This window comes from Tetrao urogallus (assembly GCF_951394365.1).
Source record: "Tetrao urogallus genome assembly, chromosome: 3".
Classification (NCBI taxonomy): domain Eukaryota; kingdom Metazoa; phylum Chordata; class Aves; order Galliformes; family Phasianidae; genus Tetrao; species Tetrao urogallus.
Genome location: NC_136815.1, coordinates 70,820,240 through 70,842,118, shown reverse-complemented (window position 1 = coordinate 70,842,118; position 21,879 = coordinate 70,820,240). Strand labels below are relative to the sequence as shown.

The 21,879-nt window shown below is 37.7% G+C and overlaps 1 protein-coding gene across 1 annotated transcript in view; it reads right to left on the bottom strand.

Annotated features, from left to right (window-relative positions):
• The window catches only part of TRIO (trio Rho guanine nucleotide exchange factor), a gene marked incomplete at both ends in the record, with an annotated part of 224,759 nt that overhangs the window by 130,840 nt on the left and 72,040 nt on the right, over positions 1–21,879 (bottom strand). Inside the window, 3 exons of the mRNA XM_079534003.1 lie at positions 4,741–4,971; positions 8,491–8,622; positions 11,948–12,139. Coding sequence (XP_079390129.1) covers positions 4,741–4,971; positions 8,491–8,622; positions 11,948–12,139 — 555 coding nt within the window. The remainder of the gene's footprint in view (positions 1–4,740; positions 4,972–8,490; positions 8,623–11,947; positions 12,140–21,879) is intronic.

The following is a 21,879-nucleotide window of genomic DNA, read 5'->3' as shown; positions in this document are numbered from 1 at the left end:
GCATCAGCAATATCGTTCTACCAAAACTGTAATGTTCAATTTTGACTTTCTGTGGCTTAGTAGTATAAAATTTCGTATTTTATAACAGGACTGCTTTATTATTTTTCCTATCAGAATTGTAAAAGCCAGTTCCTTTCCTGTTCTTAGGTGGAACGCTAATACGCATTTTGCTCTTGGTAAGCTTATGTCAATTCTTAAGCATAACATCATATTTTTATTAGCATGCTCTGACTTAACTGTTATTTGGAACTACTGAATGGAGTCAGTGATCTGATATTTTTAAAATTTTCTGTATTAAGAAAATATCTCATTTTTTGAAGTTAATATACGTTAACTAGAAACTAGACTTCCTGGCATGAATCTGCTACCTAGGATGAAATTCAGAACTCTCTTTAATTTAAGACTTCACAGGTTTTCCTATTCCCACTTTCAGATCTGATGTAATTTATATCTTACCTACTACTTTTAAATTTTTACCTAATATTTTTATAATTTCAAGGTCTACTTTCAATACTGTTTGCTCCAATAAACTATGAGACAATTCTTGGTGTACGTAGTTAACTAGAACCACAACATTTTTGCTGATTTTGAAAGCTTCACTAAAAACTCCATCCAATACTGAGCAGGAAAAAAAAAACAACAACAAAAAAGCAGCAACAGTTTTTGAAGGTAGAGAGGTGGAGTAACAATGTGTTAACAGCCAACTCCCTCCTCCAATCAGCTCCGACTCAATTAATATTTTCAAAAACTGACTTATTTCATTAATAATAATTAAGCCAGGAATAGGAAAAGGAAGAAAGCACAACCTCATGTTGAAGGGCAGTGATAAACTCACTTAAAATATAACTTGTTTGCTTGTCACTATGTGGTTTTTAACTATGGACAGCTGAAGAGAGCTACACTTAGTTCATTCTAACATGGAAGAAAGTTACAGTTCACTGGCAATAATGAAAAAGGATTTTCACACTAATTGCTAGATAATCTTAAATGAATTTATTAAGGTTTGAAAAAAAGCTAACAAGCTTGAAATAGTGCAAATGAAAAATCAAGATATTTGAGAAAGTTCCTTTGAAGCTCTATACAAACCATACCAGAACTGTCTTGGATATCAATATTAGCAGAACCTCAGAACCAAGTAATTTCACGCACTGAATAGTGCCAGTGAACATTAAGCATAAAAGCTAACATTTCTCAGATAAATTAGATTATCTGGTTTAGGTTTGTTTTCTTTTTCTATTGCAAGAAAAGAAGAACCTTTGTTGTACAAGATCACTTTGTTTTTTCCCCCTAGGATTTTCAAAGCTGAGTGAGTTAAAAATTACCAAAGTAAGGAAAAACCATTACATGCTTGCCATTTCCTTTAAGGCTTCTGCCACTGTTTGATGAATTTATCTGGCATGGATGTTGAATTATCATTGTCTTACAGCATGAAATGAGAAGCTGCATTTCAAAAGGGAACATTTACCACAATTCACATTGTGATCAACTAAAAGGCAGTGTCTGAAATTCACCAATATCTAAAGCTAATTTAAAGTAACATTAACAAAAAAAGTTAAACTATCACATGCAACTCTTCAGAAGCCTCCAAAGTTGGTGGCTATGGCCATTACACAAATAAAACAAAGGACAATCCAGTCTCTCACAGCTCACTGGTCTCAGACAGAAAAGGAACATTCAGCTCCCTGCTGAAGAAGCAGGTCATGATTCTAAAATGACTTGAGAGATGTCACTGCAAAAAGAAACAAGCAGTTTCAGAGCTAACTCCACTCAGAGTCATGAATAGGGAAGCAAAAGAAAATGAGAACTTAACATTTTATGACTTCCAAGATAACTAATCAAAGAGTAGAATCAGCACAGTAAGACTCACTGTAGCATTTAGTGATTGCCTTCCCCCAGGAAATAAACTGCCTGCAGCCTGACCTGTAGGCCTGAGATCTAAATTATGCATCTGGCAAACCTCAGAAGATCATTTGGCCTAGCTTGCCTAAGTAGGTCCTCCCTAGACTGAATTCAGACTAGAGGAACAAGTTTCAGGACACAATCCTCACTTTTGGGACTAGGCATCAGCTGAGAGGATGAGAGGACCTACTTAATCATATGAGAAACAAACCATCATTTTAATTGTTGAAAATTTCTTATAAAGACAATGTATAGGTGATTCATTTGTGGATTCTGCCTTGTCAGTTTCGACAAGTGCCCCTCATTGACTATTCATACAAGTACCAAACACAAGACCCTCGTGACCAGTTACTACTAATGTTATAAACTTGGTGGGGAGCTGCTAGGATTTACATGGTGGTATAATACTGTTCTTGGTGCCATTCTCTCTGCCTTTCCTGATTATTCACTGAATATGAATAAATGAACATTCATCTGGCTTTTTCTTTTTTCTTTTTCTTTCTTTTTTTAATCAGCTGACATTTTGCACACATTTCCACATCCTTTGTCACAGCTTGACAGTTGGAAAACAGTTTGCCTCTTGAATATTTGCCTTCTTTTTCCTTTTTTTTTTTCTTCTTTTTTTTAAAACTAATTTTACACTTAGCTTTTAGGCATTTTATAAACTTTTTACTTTAACTTACAGGAAAAGATAAGCATCTTGCACAGAACTCTGTGCAAACAAGATTGCTCACCCTTGCCCCTCCCAGACTTAAATTTCTTTGTCAATTATTTCAAACAGTGAAAACCAGGTTACTTCACTCCCAACTGTCCACGTCTAACATCTTCTTACAAGAAGTATGTACATGAAATTTGACTTGAAGTGCAACAAATGTGGAAGAAAGAACGCTATTTTAACAGAATGTGTGACTGGTTATCTAAAATCCACATTCAGAAATTCCTGAGCTGTAAAAATCTGTACACTGAAACTAAAGAACATCATCAGAAAGTACTGGTCTTTCTTACTTTTTATGGAATAGATATATAAAATAAATTACTAGTATCTCTATCAGCTGCAGACTAAAGTAAGCATTATACATTTATTAAATTTCCATTTACAATGAAGTTTTGTACAGCTTTACATTTTTAAGCTGAAATGAAATCCAAAAGAGATCCTGATGTCTGTACTTAAGTTTCTATGAATGTCATCATCATAATAAAAATATGGCAGCTGACAACTACTCATTCAGTAGTGATCCTTGAGGTTTAACCCAGCGGCTACCTTAAGAACCACACAGCCATTTGCTCACTCCCTCCTGAAGTGCGATGAGAGAGAGAACAGGAAACAAAATAGAACTCATGGGCAGAGATAAACAGTTTACTAAGACGGAAAACAGAAGGAAAAGTGTGACGATAACGATACATGTATAGCCACAACACAATCACTCTCCACCTACCCGCTGACACACAGCACCAATACAACCAGCCCAGCCTGCCAGCACCGCGAGCTCTCACCTCCATTGACTGATGCCCACAACCCCTGAGAAGCAGCCACCCCGGGTGGACTCCCCACAGTGCTACAGCCTTCCGCATGGTGTCACGTGGCATGGAATAGCACTTGGCCCAATTCAGGTGCGTGTCCTGGCTCCGCCTCGCTAACTGCTGCTGCACCACGAGGGCAGCAGCTAGTCCCAGCCCAGTCCCAGACACACACCCATCATTCAGCAACAATCAAACATCCTTGTGTTAGTAACCCTGTTTCAGATGAAAGTAGGACGGTGACGTTGTCAGAAAGGAATCTTAACTGTATTTTTTTTCTACCTCTTTAGTATAATATGCACAAAACAACACAAGTATCAATGAGGATACGAAACTACAACTTTGTAAAAGGATAACGCTGTTCATTTTTTGCATGTTAATACTACTACTCTCTTTCCTGATACAAAGTCCAGAATTTTAACTAGAATGTGAGTATCAGTGAATATCAGCTTCTAGCACAAGCTGAGAACAGCTTCTGTCTAGAATAAAAACCTGTCATCCTACTTGAATTCAAGTAACAAGAGAAGACAATCAAAAAAAAACCCCTAAAGTTAACTAAAAACTAACTTTTAAATACAGTTTCTACTCATGACATTTCTCCTAACGTACTGAACTTGAAATCAATCAATCACAGAACCACAGAATTGTATGAGTTGGAAGGGACCTTTAAAAGCCATCTTGTCCAATTCCTCTGCAATGAACAGGAACATTTACAGCTAGATCAGGCTGCTCAGAGCCCCGTTCAGCCTGACCCTGATAGTCTCCAGGGATGAGGCACCCCGCTAGGTGGTCTGTTCCAGTGCTTCACTACCCTTACTGTAAAAAAAGTATTCTTTATATTCAATGTAAATCATACTCTTTTAGTATGAAAGCATTTCCCCTTGTTCTATCACAACAGATCCTGGTAAAGAGTCTGTCCCCTTCTTCCTGATTAAATCCCCTTCACATATTTAAGAGTTGCTATCAGGTCTCCCCAGAGCCTTCTCTCCTTCAGGCTGAACTGCCCCAGCTCTCTCAGCCTGCCCTCACAGGGAAGCTGTTTCATCGCCTGGATCCTTTCTTTGGCTCTTCTTTGGATGTGCTCCAACAGGTCTGCATCTCCCCTGTACTGGACTCCACATCTGGACTTCAGGTCAGGTCTCACCAGCAGAGAGCAGAGGGACTTGATCACCTCCCTTGATCAGCTGACACCATGGTATTATTCAATTGTTGAATGAGAGAACATGGGGTCCAGAAATCAAAACCCAGCTGGCACTGAAACCAGCATCAAAACAAAATCCAATAGAACAGAAAGGCATTCAGACAACATGAAATAAGACCTACCTGTTGAACATCCTGTTGAAAAACACACAGCTGAAGCCGCTGGTGCAAGCGAACCTTTCGATGCTGCCAAATATTTTCCAGTTGGCGCTGGTGGTGGAGTACTTCATGGATGACATCCAGAACGTGATGAACTGCTTTTGAGTAGTTGGCAGAAGCAGTGAGGGAATCGGAACTTCCAGGAGTCAAAGGTCTCTGAAGTTTGTCAAGCAGTGACTTTCCATCTTGGCTCACCTGGCCACCAGAAAGAACAAAGAATTACTTGTCTTGCCAATATCTTGTTCAGTCTGCTTTTTCAATCCCTCTGCTTCCTATTTTAGATTTCTTTAAGAACTTGGGGAGCAGAACTTGAAGATTTTTATTATCCGAGGCACGATCATGTACAGCTGTTATTAAAAAAAAAAAAGCCAACAACCAAAAAAAACCCACACAACTACTTTTTTATATCCTTACTGTACCTAAGACAATTTAAAGAAAGCAGTACTTTTCTAAATATCAGTCTGTCTTTCTCTAAGTATGCTTTTCCTTAACAGCTTTTTTTTTTTTTTTTTAACTAAAATCTAACTCAGAAGCTCTTCTAAGTTCCACTTCTCTCTCGTCAGTTAAGCCTCTAAAATTATACAATGGTCCAGAACTGGACCAGAACAGTGTTTTCATTTCTCTCTTCGTTTGCTTTGAAGGGGAACAAGGAGGTTACTTATTACAGGTTAATATTAATCTAAGAAGTGCATTTAGAACAACAGATGTGAACACAGGACATGCTTTGATCAGACCTGATTTACAACTTTTATATTATTACTGGTACAGGCAAGCCAAAGACAAACCAGTGTTGTGACAAACTTATACCTGATTTGCTTTAAACCTTTCCAAGAAGCACAAATACATTATTTTCCAAAATGTGTTCAATGCTGATAAGAAAGAGAAGTCATTTATAATTCTCTTCTCTGACTCAAACCACAGCAAAAAATATTTATTTTGCATGCTAATTAAAAAGCCAGAGCCCTACCATATCCAGTCACAGATATTTAACTTTTGCCAAGGCTTTTGAAAGCACTTATCATTAATGTTAGATATTCTATCACTTTTAGCATGAAGCACAGAGAGCGATCACAATTTGTATCACAGCCACCAGTAAAGAACTGGTGGCACACCAATCATCTATAATCATAAGCATATATAAGTTCCTTTTCAGTAATACACAGTATTTATTTTCAGTAAACTTATGTCCAAGTCTAGTCTTAAATGTATTTATTAAAATTAGCCTACTACTCTGCAATGAAATCATGTTGTCAAGACACTGTAATTTATAATGAATGACAAAATGTGGTAATTGCCAGTGCTCTACTCTTATCACTGTCCATTTATAATAATATGAAAGGAGCTCCATGCTGCAACAGAAATTAAGTCCTACACATAATAATAAGTAAGACTTCTATAATATCTTCACATAGAAAAATAACTCCATCAGCCTTTGAAAGGGAATGTGTGTTTAATTAAGGGAAAATAAAATATTACGTCCAGAGGAGGAACATGACCTGTACATATATATAAGAGCATGGGAACTGCTGAATAACAGCCTGAACCTCTGATTGACCACCTCAGGCAAGCAATGAGCCAGCCCTGGGAGCACAGGTGAAGGCAAGGCTCCATCTCTCCTAGATCCCATTTAAGAGCTGACTACCACTAGGGAAGGATCGCTTTTAGAGATTGCTACTCTTGGAGTCTTACCAGCAAGCCCAGGACAAGGGTAAGCTTTCCATCCTTTCCTCTTTAGCATGATAACCTGTTTAGCCTAACTTTCTTGTATATTTCTTAATTATAACACCTGTATATTCACTGATTACACAATATGATCACTATTTCTGCACAAAATCTGGTTTCTAAAGAGTAAGCTATTCCTTTACTAGATGGGGAAAATCAGAAGAAAAGCATCTAAGCCAAAACTGTGAAACCCTAAATAAATTTTCAAGGTGTTTGTGAGAGCAAACCTATAATCTTCCCATCTAATTATTTTGATTATGCATCACCAGGAAGCAAACAGTATTAACCATGGTAATTCTCAGCAGTTATTTACAGTTAATGGCAGACTCCAGTTCATTCATGTCCCTGTTAAAAAGTACACCAAAGAAAAGAGGAGGAAAAAAAAAAAAAAAAAACACAAAAAAAACAAAAGCAACAGCAAAAAAAACCACAAGGAACTCCAGTGTTTCAACTTCTGAGCTGTGCAATTATTATTCCAGGCAACCCTAACCTTTATTCCTGCATGCATTCTCATGGAGCATACACCCTAGGTAGCCTCTTTCACATTCATCTACTACAAACGCACTGTATCTCTCCATTGTTTAAAAAAAGGGATCCTCTCAATGAAGAAAGTTTACTGTGAAGGAAACAAATCTTCCCACAAAACATGGTCTTAAGAATGAGTTAAGACATATAAATAAGATCACAAGTTTTATCAGCGAAGATGAAATGAGGAATAGACATATAAGCATGAGACTTTCACAACAGCTCATGAACTCTGGACCTCTGACTAACAGTAATAAAGTTCATGCATGCCCTAAGATGGCAAGTATCCAAAAAATCCAGTTTTTATATACTATTTATACAGACTAATCATCAGCACTAACCTTACGTTCCTGTACTGTAAATGAAATGTGACCATACTTACAATTCAGTTGCCTACCACAGAATTGGTTCATGGGAAAACAGTTTAGTTTTTTATGTAATGTATAAATCACAAATGTTGCTTCATTGCCACATCAGTATTTTTTAAATATGAAAGTTGTAAACTGTCCTGTGTTCATGGATCATTTTATACCATTATTTAATCAAACATATATTTTCATGTAAAGTCTCATGCTATATTTAATTCAGAGTAACATTAATACTATTTAAGGCCAAAATAGTTTAATTCTGTGATGCTAACAATCTTGGAAAAAAAAGTTTTAAAAAAAGACCCTCCACCCAAAAAAAAAACCAAAAATGTGATCAGTTAATATCCATGCAATTTTTCAGTTCAGCTAACTGAAATACATGACAGAATTCAAAATTTGAAGGTTGGATACCTAAGTGACAACTTTTTAAGCCACTTTCAGAATAAGCATTTTATCTTATACTGTGTTTATAAATATTAGGAATATCAAGAAACATTGTCAAAAACATTTTATTGTGCTGTGAATCCAAGATTAGAGCAGCAGCACAGGATGTGCTAATCCTACAAATGCAACAGCATTAATACACAGGCTTGCTGGTTCATATAAGTGCCCTTGAAGCTGGTAGAACTAAGTATACAACTTCTGGATTGTCAAATAACATCCTTAATTTAAGGATCTCTTTTTTCTTAGTCAGCTTCAGAGACTGATTTTTCGAAATATATTTTAAGCAATCCATACCAGCAGAATACTTTCTTAAAGAACATCCAGCTAGTTTCTCAGTATTTTAACAAGAGCATCATACTGCTATAAAATGTAGTAATATGCGAATGTAAACTATACATCTTTAATATCCTACATGGATTGTTTGTACCACATATGCACTCTTTAAATTTCTTTGAGAAGACTAAGAAGACTTAAAACTCAAGTTTCAACATGAATAACTGTAGCAACATCCAGTACACTAAACTAAAGGAAAAAAAATGTTGTTTGAGTTTTCAACTAAAACACTGTGCAAGAAGTGATGGCAGTTTACAAGCCAATCTTAAAATCACATTGTATTATCTAGTCAGCAACTTGAGAAAACAAACAAGATATATACCTCAGAGTAAGCCAAGGTAATATGCTCGTATATCCCCTGATGATGATGGATAGCATCTTCTAAATCTTGTAGTTCTGAGGGAAGCTCCACCTCACCACAGGCTTTACACCATGAATCCACATTGCTCATGTACTGCAACAGAGAAAAGGCATTCTACTTAATTTGGAGTTCCTTCAACAGGTAAATATATTTTGGAAATACATAAAAGGATGAGCATTTTTGTGACAGCCACTGAAAGGTTTTAACAGTGAAAACTATTAAATGTATTTTTTTCTGAACTGGCCAAAATGAACATATTAGAGTACAAAAAAATATTCAAGTCTAACTACACTCATGCTTTTAGCTACACGGAACTCTTTCAGCCCTTCACAGACAGGCAGGCTTAATTAGATTCTGGCAGCCTTCCTGACCAATTAAACTGCTGGCAATGCTGACAGTTCAAGTTTACTCTTGCTCCTTTTCTCAAATTTGCAGCTAAAAAAAAAGTTTATTTCACTACACATCTACTATTTCATGTGCATGAAAGGCAACAAAAATCTTGTCTACATAAAAAGGTAAAACTTTCAAGTCTAGACCCTCAGTTCTTTCCTGCCAGCTTCCTGTGTAGACAGATATTCACAGTACATCAATTAAGGCATCATCTCACCTATTTTAAATCTTTGTAGAAAAACAGGTAACTTTGCATGCACATTCACATACGTAGAATTAATGGTGAATTGATCACTAAAACACTTCCTAGCTGTCTTGTTGGAAAGTGACTTTCAAGGAGGCAAAGCAGTGGTAGAACACAAGTAATTCACACCTTCATCCCCACAGTAGTAAGTTCTCCACACATAAGCATTACATTCATTTGTCAAGCTACTACAGTAGCAAGCATGTAAAGGATTTACAACTCAAGCAGGGGTCTCTTAGGACTAACACTGTGCTTGAGCACACAGCTATGTCAGCATAGCAGTTCATGTCAAGTTTTTCAGGGGGAATTGAGGATACTGCAACAGAAACTCTTCTGCAGACATTTTATCTCTGAAGCTTAAGTTATCTTGACAGAAGAGAACCTGTCACCATAGCTGCATGCATATCTGAAGTTCTGTCAACTTATTTTTGCAGCTAGGGGGCATGAATTTTATACCCTTGTTATGCTAGGAAAGGAAAGAGGAAAAAAATAATCTGCTTTTACAGAACTTTTATAGCTGTTAAATTTAGTATAGCAAAGCACACATGGTATCCTGTAAAATAAATTTATCTTCTCTTTGTGAGTTCAAAAATCCCAAAAGTTTTAAGAATCCAAACCATTTCTCTCATCATATATTTCTGAATTCCTGGATCTCATGTAGCCTTTTGAGAAAAAGGTAATCTGGTACTACATTATTGTTTGACAGCTGGAAGACAGATTGATAAAACGCTTACGTATATAATTGCTTAATTCTCATTTCTTTGAGGGACAGTTCTAAAAATCACTAACATTAAGCACTAAATGTCAAAAGCAGCTCTGTGTGGGACCACAGAGCTGAGTTTTTTGTTTCAGACAGCATGCACTGACAGTTGGGCAGTTTTCACTAGTGTCTGAGGCGGCAACAACACATAACTGTTACTTGCAAGAGTAAATATGCATTTGAAAGGGATGTGTTACTTCTTTTACTACTTCTATTTCAGCCATTTTTTTGTCTCTTAAAGGGTTATCCCCCTCGTTCCAGACTCATCTCCACTGTTAATGCAACTGCTAATACATCATGGCCAGGTAGCCTACAAAGCAACTGTATCAATCCATCATAGTTAATCATCAAGTGAAAACTGCAGAAGGAGCAATTATGGATACTAAGTAAATTATGCTCCGCAGATGCTGCAATATTTCCTTTCTCTGTTTCCCCTTTTATGAATGCATTTTGTGCTGAAGAAGGTAACACCAACTCCTACCACAGCTTGCCTGCATGTACACGAAAAGTTTACTCTCTAGACTTCTGTTTAAGATCAATTTTTTTATTATGGAAAAGGACACCACTTCAGTCAGAGTACAACCACCTCTTCATCTTTCTCCCAGTTACCTATCTTCCTCCCTCTCGTAAGGCCAACAGTGCATAAACATTAAGCTAAATAACCCATTAATTAGAAAAGCATCAATGCTGCTTACCTATCAGAATGTTTCTAACAAATGCTTCAAGCCAGTTGGTATCTTTTACAACAGAAAATCATTTCCTCTATTTTTTTTTTTTTTTTTTTTAAAGTGACTTCTCTTTAAAATCTGCTAATATTTATTATAGTGACACTAGTTCATGTAATTTACCTTTCTAAGCTTTCTAAGATTAAACAGTGTCATCACTACCAAGAGGCACTGTGTATTTGCACCTTCTTATGTTCATTTTTCTAATCCATGGAAAATTATGTAGAATTTCTGTATAGTAGAAAATAGGGAAAAAAAAATTCTTAAGGTGTGCTGTCTCTTGTTTTCTGTTGTTATCAGCGCCCAACTGATCTGTTCAATTTTGCTACAGTTATATCAGACATGCCACTTTTTCTTAGAGCCAACTTAGGATGGCAAATGGAAAGAAAATTATTTACGGCAGCTGTGCAGCATACCAGAGCTTCAGTCAGCCATATCCATCCAAGAACCTCTGCTCTCCAAATTCACCAGAGACGTACACAGCAGACAGTCTATAATATCAATGGATGACTCAACAGCAGACACTCCTTCGGAGCTGAATCCCCTTGAGGGGAAGAACGTGCTTTCACCATCAAGACTATTAACTTGGGGATATTTATTCCTATTTCTCCTACATATACCTCCTCTCTTGCAGTTGCACACAGATAATGACTTAATTAAAATAATTGGTATAGGCCTACAGCTAAATTTTTTATTTAACTTAGGAGAAATCTCCTACACGATACTAAGTAAACATTTCCCACCACCATTTCAGATTCAGAAGACAGTTAATTACCTTCTTAACTTTCAGACCAGTTCAGATAGTTTTCTATAAGCAATCACTATGAGTTAAATTAAAGTTAAGTTAAATTCCTTGATAACTCAAAGACTGATTTGTGAATACTTCTCTCAACAAGGTGGAGGGGTAGGGCCAATAGTACCAGTGAATGATTTCTGGATGTAGAAAAGGCATTATATTAATTCTATTTAAAGCTAAATGCTTATCTTTCTTTCTTTCAACTCAAAAGCTTCATACAGCTTAGCTTTTATGTCTCTGCTGTTTTAATTCATATATGTAATTTGGCTAAGATTGGTCTTGCACTGGTATGGGCAAGACAGTATGGGGAGAATATAAAGGCAGTAAGCTGTCTTATAGGGAACAAATTTTCATCTAAACATCAGCTGAAATAGGCAAAAATTAATGCTCTGGCATTCTTGCTTTTTAATCACTCTATTTACTTTCAATTTGGACTAAGCACAACAGCACAATTCACCATTCAAACATAGAAACTTCTTTTGACACCCTCCGCGTTCACTAACCTGTTCAGCTTTCTGATGGAAGATGGAGGACATATCCAGTAACGTGCTACGTTCATCCAAGGCTGCAGCAAATGCTTTCCATTCTTGCTCCAATTGACTAGCAATCTGTTTTATTTGCTGTGAAGCGTAATGGCCAGACTCAACCAGACGATTTGCTACTGACATGATGCGGTTTATGTTTACATACACATTCTATGGAGAAGAAGGAGGGAAAGATTAACTGAAGTTTGTAGATCACTTAAGTGTACAGCTATACTTTTATAAAAAGCATTCTTTATGACAGTTATGCTTAGTAGACTGGTTTTGTGTAACATATTTGTGCATGCCTGACTTTGAAATCTAGGCATTATAATGTAGCAGCCTGTTGGTATTATTGGCGATGGACAAGGACAACTTGAAACAACAAGAGAGCTCAATGATCAGTTTAAACAAAGCCATGCTACAAACCCATTATTACAATAAAGAGGAAGAGCTGACCATAGAAGTTCAGGCCAAAAAGACGCATAGCACAGACAGTAAAAGAAATAAAAGTATAATTAGTAGGAGTTTAATTGCCCCATCACATGAAGAAGTGAAATACTGCTCTACAAATTTTTACTTCAACTTCTGAAAACATTTCTACTTTTTAAGTAACAAAATACAGAACTCTGTTCTAAGGTGTTCAATAGTTTAGATTGCATTTATATTGTATATATATGCCATTGTATTTGCTCAAAGCCGAACACTAAAAGCTAGACCAAAAAAAAAAAGTCAGAGACCAGTAAAGATTCTCTAGCATACTGAAACTACATAATGATGGCTCTCAGTCACTGCAGTTTTCTTTCCATTTAACTCACATACGTATTTTGGCCTAAAGCATCTAAAAGCTGCTCTTGATTCTGTATGAACAAACAAGTGTTTCTGATTTCTTCAAAGCCAGAAACAAGAATAATTTAACTACCAAAAAATGTGAGTAGCTCTTCCAGAGCTATATGTACACAGTTCTGGGTTGAGATTTCTTCTAACCTGGCTGACACTCTGATTGCTGGAATAAAGTACTCAGAATCACAGGATTGCTGAAGCTGGGGATCTGCTCTAGAGATCATCTAGTTGAGCTCCCTGCTCAAAACAGGGTTGAATCAGAGTAGGTTGCTTTGGACCACATCCAATGGGGTTTTGAAATTCTCCAAGGATGGAAACAACACAGTCTCTGGGCAACATGTTCCAGTATTTAATATTCCCACAGTAAATATTTATACAATATTTTTTATTTTTACTTTTTTTTTTTTCATGTTTAAAGGAAATTTATTGTATTTCAGCTTGTTCTCATTACTTCTTGTTCTGTCATTTGCTACCATACCACAAAATCTGGTACTGTTTCCTTTACTCTCTCCCATCAGGTATCTTTTATATTTTTTTAATATATTTTTAATATATACTTCCTTCTGAGCATTCTCTTATCCAAGGAAGCCAATCCCAGCATTCTTGCACAACAGATGCTTCAAACCTTTCATCATCTCTGTTGCCGTTTGCTGCATGTGCTTCATCAAGTTCATGACCTTCTAGCACTGCAGAGCCCAGAACTCGACAGTGCTAAACAGAGGATCACCTTCAGTAGCAGGCCTACTCTTTCCCTAGTCTTCCTTTTTCTGCTGATACACCTGTAGAAACTTTTCTTGTTGATCTTCTCATTCCTTAACAAGGATCTTTGACTTGCCAAACCTCATTTCTGCACAATCAGCGTCTTTCTATTCCTAGATTCTTCCACTGTTTCCCGTGCACTTCTATTCTTATCAGGAACTCCTGCACAAGCCTCCTGCTGCCTTTGCTTGACTTTATGCTCAGTGTGATGGATATAACTCAATCACAGAGTTGATACTTGAAAATTAATCAGCTCTCCTGGAACTCTCTTCTCTCCAGGACTGCATCCTAAAGGCTTCTTCCAAGCATACTGTGAAAATGGACAAGACTACTTCCCCTCAAGTGTGGGTTGAGATCCTACTTAATGCCTTCCTCCCACTTATCAAGACTGTGAGCTCCATCATCTCATAGTTACTGGAATGAGTACAGTCTCTGACCTTCATATTCCCAGCCAGTTCTTCCTTGTTTGTGGGAATCATGTCCAGCAGACAACTTCCTCCATTATCTCCTCAATCAACTATGCCAGAAGCCTCCTGAATTACTTGTGCACTGCAGTGCTCAACCTCTAGGTGGTATTCAGGTAGACCAGGTCTCCCATGAGGATGAAGTCCAATGAAAGGGAAGCATCTTCCACATTCTGAAGACCCAGTAAATGTTCCAGTGGGTACAGAAGCAAATACCCTAGTGCACATACTAGTTGTGTAATCATTTGTTGACCTGCAGGATCTGTCTGCTTTTTCTTAAGTCCCATCTTCTCACCAGCAGATCTGAGAATACCACCTGCCCCTCCCCAGGATCTTGGCCAAGGCTCCTGGAGCCAAGTAATGATGTTTGATACTTTCCAGATCATCTTAGCAGTATCACTGGTATGCTCAACATGGAAGAATGGCAGGGTAATAGCCTGAGGGCTGGACAAACTTTGGCAGTGTTTCTCCAATATCCCAAATCCAAGTAAGCCCCAGTAAGCAGCAAACATCCATAGACAAGGAGTCAGATAACCTCATCTGCAAACCTGTCCCCTTCAGAAGGGAGTCTCCCACTATCACTTCCTGTTTCCTTTTCCTGATCCTATGTGGCTCATACTCACTCAGCGAACACAGATGCTTCATTTGACACAGCTTCTGGCTCCTCAACAGTTATGAGGTCAGTGAACCTATTCTACAGCTGTGAATCTTGAGGTGGAGCAGAAACCTTACTGCTTGTGCCAGAAGCCATTATCATCATCCAACCTTTAACATCATGGGAACCCTCACTTCCCAAACAGGCAGGCACAGACTCTGCCTGACTCTCCCTTCAGTACAATTAGTAGCTTCATATCTTCAAGCTAGAAAAGATCCGATCAATCTCTTTCTCATTATCTCTGATGCTGTGTGAGTCTGCTGACCTCCTCCTGCAGCCCCTTTACTTGGCAACAAAGCTCCTTAATAACTGCAAGCTTCCTTTGGGCAAGGAAACCACCTCCGGCTTCTCCAGTACTGGGAAGGGGCCCCCGGCACTCCTTGAAGCCTCAATGCGGAGCTGCATTTTCTTTCTGTCTTCTCCTTCATTATTTGTGCAGCACTTTCTGAAATTCCAGTACCTAAGAAAGATTGCAGAGTACCCAGGTACCTGTCAGCAGCAGTAGCAGCAACCCTGCCTTGCCCCTGGTCAAGGGCTGAGGAAAAGAGCATAACGAGCCAAGAAAAACAGAACAATGCATGCAAGAATCACTTGCAGCAGCCCCCGCTAGAGGCCACAATTATAACAAGTGACAGAAGAACAAAACCTGAAATTGCTAGAAAACTGTATTGTTTTATTACTGCACATAGATTTGATAAGGAGGTTGTGCCAAAGTCTGTCTATTCTACCAGCAAGAGAAGTTGGGGGGAACACTGGGATGTGGGCACCCAACACCATGTAGCTCCCCCCCAGGTGAAACCACTACTTGGCAGCACTGAGCTGTTGCAGAGGGCCTTTGACAAGCTGGCTGGAGTGAGTGGTGCAGTTCCCCCTGGCCTCACAGCACTGGCTCATCTGAGTGATAACTAGCACAGATCTGTCTTAGTTATGCGTGCATCAACTCAAGGGAGGACATAAAACTTTCCTGACAACTCATACCTCAGTTGCTTCACTTAAATTGAGCACAATGGTGCTAAGTTGCCTATTTTTCTCTCCTGCATAATATCTTCTCTTTTTTGTTACCTCACATGCCTATGCCTTCCTCTTAAGCACATCTGAACAACTGTAAGAGAACTGACTTGTTATTTCAAACAAATTTTTTAAACAATGGAGACTGCTTACACTCAAGTGTACAAAGCATAAATGCCAGAATGCTGAATGAATATGGAGAACCAGTATGTGGTCAGGGGCAAGAAAATATGTGTGCTGAAATAAAAAAATAAAAAAGACTGCCACGTGAACCATCTACATGCCATAATATAAGAAGTTTTGAAATTCTGAAATGTTGGTTAGATATGAAGGATAGAGCACCAGTAGCTAAGCAAATCAAAACTGAGCTGGGCTTAAAATGCATTCAGCTTCCCGTGGCAGTCTGGCTTCACAAACATGGAATGCCCACTGCAGTAGTATGAATATGAATAAATGTGCTGACAGCCATTCATACCACGTTTCTTTTCTCAAAAAGACCTGTAATAATCTCAACTAATTTTTTCCACTATCGTAACCCTTATCTCCTGATACATCTACTAAAAGTTTAAATTTCAGTATTTTAGAATGCGATGAGCCAAAAAAGACAGATTTAGTTAAGGAGATACAGAATATCAAACACAAATTGACTACAATTAGACCATGTTTAACTGATTAACAAATTTTGTTCCTTATTCTGAAGGGACGAACAGCTCCGCTGTCGTTGCTATAATGACAAATGTATATTTTGTGCAATGCTTATTTTTTGCCAGCACTGTTTCAAGCAAGCTGGTGCTCATTTCCTTGGTTCCAGGAATAGAATTCTTATTCACTGTATGGATTTACATCCCAGTTTTAGTTAGAGAAAGAACAGTGATTAGGTAATAATAATTAAATAATTTGTTAGGCACCTCACTTGCATCACATGAATCTGCATGAGGCAAATGCAGTTTCTAGGTACGCTCCAGCTGTTTAAAAGCTGAAATGAGGCAGTAATACTTGTTTCTTACATCGTGTTACACATAACTGTTTTAACAATTCAACTTACTGCACTGCAGCATGTACAGAAAATATATTACTGTTTTTTGTACAATTTCTTTCTCACACAATACCCTCTAGCCAGAAGCTGAAAAATTACAACACCCAGAAAGTTCCTCATGGCAAAATTATTCCCTGCAGAGAGCGTACATATAGAAACAAGAACAACAACAAAACAGATTGCTCAGCTTAGCAAGGCAACACGATTAGAGGCTTAACACAAGCAGCAGTGCACTGTGTCATTCCCTGGTGTGTGCCTGCAAAGAGACTACACAGGGGAAAACAGAGGCAACAACCTGCCAGCTTGACTGAACTTTTATCATACTTAACACAAAATATACAGCAGATGCCCTGAAGGCTTTGCTTTATTTCCTGATTTTCCCACATCCATTTACAAAATGTTTACTCTAAAATTCCAAGCAGGAGTTTTCTGACACACAGATTATTTGGCATTTGATGTTAAAAACAGCCACCTCAGTGACATGATCCATAAGATACTGAATGGCATTTATAATAATATATTGCAGTGTTATAAACTAATTGCCTATGATGAAAATATTTTAGCAGTATTCTAGCAACAGAATTTCCAATTTCTCTGCCACTTCACCAAAGTGGCAAATAAGGTAAAGTATAGTATTAATGTATGAAGTAACGGCTGCTTTAATGATCTAAATGATTTCAAGCCCACTTATACTATCTCTCTTGCAGCAACAGTAAAGGGAACTGCAGAACCACCAAAGATGTCACCTGGTCTCTTCCCCTGAACAAGAATAAAATCAGCAATGTACAAAACACAATTAATGAAGGAGTTAAACTACACTTCAACTACACAGATTCTCATAATAATTAAATAACTGCTGCTATCAGTACTTTAATGAGTTAAATATAATTTTACCCTACTCAACTTTCTTCACATTTTTCTTCTCACTCTCCTACACTCTTCATGGTAGACCTGGGAAAACTTAGTGCAAGACTCTTTAGTCCAACACCATCACCACCATATTTTCCTCCCTTCCTTTTCATTTACTTTCATTTTCTCATTGTAAATACCCATGCCTTCATCCCGCCATTACAGTTGTGACATTTTCACTTCAACATTTCTCATCATGACATTAGGAATGGTGACATAAACTGAGTCTAGTTCCCTAGAAGGACCTATTAAAAAAAAAAAAAAAAAGGAATTTCTTTACAAATCTTAGGTTCAGCATCCACAACTATTACCAAAGGTGAAGTAAGGACAGCTCCCTTACAGTAACACAACTGTTTTTTCAGTTCATGAGTTGAACATGACGTGAACATACTACTTACTGCATTAACTTCTCTCCAGTTGACTGCTTTTTACATTTTTTTTACTTATTTCTTCCTTAAATTTTGCACACATAGCTTATTATTTGTTGATTTCAGAGTGCCTCTCAGAAGCTGGAAATAGTCTGAACTCAGCTTGCCTTTTCAGTCCCTTCTCAGGTTGGTGGCCTTGAAACTTTTGTCCAAGCATTAACTACTCTAACACCAGAAAGAACACCTTATGGATGTGAACTCAAAATATCCTCCCAGTCTGATCAATATCCATAATGGAGAACTTCAAGAACACCACAAATATATGGTTTGCTTGAATTAAAATTATTCAGAACTACGAAAAAAGGTTACTGAATACATAATATCTGCTCTCCTGCCCCATTCCCATTTTGAAACTTTAACCTTTTCTATTAGGGATGTTAGATTGGTTGGACAAGTGATAGATTTTATTGCTAAAGTTTTATCTATGTATTTTTACTGAAAGCCCTGCATGAGCAATCTGTCACTTGAAAGAGAACAAAATAGGACAGAAGAGCTAGCTCGCACTTTTTACCATTCTGAGTAAAGTCTGCATTTCTGCATTTCAAGGTGATCTGAGAAATGCACAATTCACAACTTATGGATTTGGTCTTGTTTCCTGAAGTGTCAGAAAGCTCATTTTAGGTGAATATAGAATTCACACTGAGCTTGAGTCTATCTCAAATGACAAATCTGCATATTTGAAATACAAAAAGAACCCAGAGTGAAAAATGTCCACAGTACAACGTAGAAGAAAGAGTCACACTAACTGTCAGCTAAGCCAATTTTACCTCACCTGACCTTCTTAATGTTTTCCTTTGTACCAGTCCCTGTGGCTGGATTTGAGCAAGCTAAGCCAAGTACGTCATCCCTGCAACTTTTAACTCTGTAATCCCAGTGAGATTCAAGTACTGTGTTCATACTTCTATTTTAGGTTCCTTAAACTCCCACCAATGTTCATCTCTGGCTCCTTCTTTTTTAGTGAAATAAATCAATTGCTATCTTGATAAAAAATGGTCTAGTATATGCCAACAGCTTGTTCAGCAAACAGTATGAATCAATTTAGAAACAGGCTTACAATTGATACAGTAACAGGATTTTTCAGACTACAGCTAACAAACACAGATTCTACTGATGGCCCCAATCAGCATCCTGAAATGAGAAGTAGTCATAACACACCCTTTAACAGTAGGCAGTCAACTTCCTCTATGGAAAGCTTTTTTTTTTACTGAACTGCTTTCCAATCATTTTGACTCTCACCTACATAGTAAAGGGCATAGTTGAGCTTAATGAAAGGAAGGCCATTTGATCTTGCTTTCTTGAAGAATTGAAGAAAATATTGAAATAGATAACATCATTGTACTCCTCACGCATATTTCATGGCTGCTTTAGTCTCCATTAAATCCCAGAGGACTTGAGGAAAATAGCAGGGGAAAAAAAGAGCGGACAGACACAGTATCAGCCCCTCTGACTCTTCCAAGCAAGACTAATGGTACAATCACAGCTTCTTAATTTTTGCAGTTTAAAAATTATATATATACATATATATATATTATATTTACAACTCCTGTGATGCCTTATTTGCAAGTTTTTACCTTAAAAGGTCTAAAAACTTGTTTTGAGAAGTGAAGCATTCGTTTAGTCATCCAAAGAGGAACGTGAAGCTAAAACAGAGTATTGCTTAGCTCTCATAAATCTCAGGACTTGACAACAACAGTTTTTTGTAGCTGAGAACAGGCCTTTTAAATGACAGTAAAAAACCACTCTCATCTTTACAGGAAAGAATCTCTGAAATACTGTTCCTCCCCACAGCCAGAGAAGATGAGGATTACTTGCCCTGTAAAGAAATGGTCTTGCCACTAATCAGTGCTTGATTTCAGTAATGGCAGACCATATTAAACACGTGAACATTTCAGAGAGCATTCCTAGCTACATCAACATATGTGTGTTAACAAACGGTAACAAAGCACATTTCCACCTCTGAAGTATATCACTCTATCCAGATTTTCTCTAGGACAGTCTCAGTGAGAATCAGACTATGTATTAAGCTTAAGACTTCCATAAACTTACTTTTAGTACCTTGAAGGGCAACCACATCAGTCAGTCTATCACATACTTAATACATAAGATGCCTGCTGCTGAAAGTGCAGTTCTATTTCCTGCCCCAGTGTATTCTTCACCTTTTTGTTTTACCATATTTGGCTTATACTTTCAACCACTTTCTGCTGTAGTACTGATTCTAAAAATGGCAGAAAGCCATTATAAGGAAAAAGGAAATATTCAGTAAATCCTCTTTGCCCTTGATGTAACAAACTCTTGTTGATGACAGGAACTAAGTAGTTTTCACGATGGCTTACAACCAGGTGGTTCATTTCGAACTGGATGATCAGATTAAATTTTTGGCATCTCACCCAAGCTCAGTAGAAGCAGCTGCAGAACCTGCCCTCCTGTGCCCTCTGGAAAGCCAAGCTTCCACTCGGGGAGGAAGGGAAGATAGGAGGGCCAGCTATTGACGGAGGGTAGCACCTGCTGTGAAGGGACCATGTGCCCTGTGGCAATCACAGCGCGTTAAGAAAAGCAGCTGCAACATCAGTTATCAGGGTTAAGCTATGACTAAGTGCAAGAGGTTGTATTTAGCTGCTTGGGCAGCATTTATCCTTTGAACAGACCTCCGCTGCCTAAAGTCAGCCTAAAGACATTGCCTGAAAAGCAAGACCTATTAGGGTCCAATTAGGGTCACAAGGAAAAGCCTTCAAAATCTCCTGGATGTGTTATGATACTTAGTTGTCATACCTCCTTCCTCTACGCCACACAACTGAATAAATTTACATTTCTGTCGATGGGTTAAAAGTTAAATACCATCTCTGGCAGTACAATATTCATGTAAGAAATCTTAAATCAACTCTGAAAAAAACAGCAACTTGGTAAGCACTTGGTCAGGGAGAAGCTGAACACACTTGGAGGGGTTAAAATTGCCTGACATTTTTTCCAGTAATAAACAAATGAAAAATAAGGCTTGCTGAATTTCAATCAGTTTTCCTTGTTATTTCTTGGTGCATTCAGTATTGTTTATCCCCACTACTATACATGAACAGTTTTTGTCGTTTAACCAAATAGAACTCCAAACACCTGAAAGCTGGTCAAATCAGAACCAGAGACTCATAATTTTTCCATTCTATGGGAAAGGACCATTTCATAGAAGCTACACTACAAAAATGCATTGAAAAAAGCACCACTTTTTTTTTTTTCTTTTTTTTTTTCTTTTTTTTTTCTTTTTTTTTTTTGCCTCCTGTAGCTTTTGAGTTATTTGCCCCAGAATTAAGCTGTTCATCACATGCTTCAAGAAATCACTGGGCAAAGTAAGAAAAACTCCTGTGTAATTAACATGCTTGATTACAGGCAAAACAGCAGCATAAAAAGGCAAAGAGTGGGAGGGATTATGCTACATCCACTGCTGAAGTGTTTCCTGGCAGGAATTAAAAAAAAAAATAAATAAATAAAGTAAAGGAGAAGAAAAAAAGCCTCTGAGTTTTGAAGGGTCAACAGTAATTAACAGTTGGACAGACTGAGTAACTTTAACCTTTAGAGTACAAAACCAAGAACAACATGGGAAGCTATCCAAAAATTAAAAAGTTCCAAAAGTTATCTCATGTCAATGACACCTTTGGTCCCTCTCTGAATTTACTTCTGCTGTACTTCATGTGCAGAGCTATGAGCAACAAGCACCTGTTGCTCCATGAAGGAGTAATTCTCTGTGCCCACTGAGAGGACCTGCACCTTCTAGACCAAAAGGTCAAAGTTACCTCCATCTATGATATTACATAACTTCATTACGA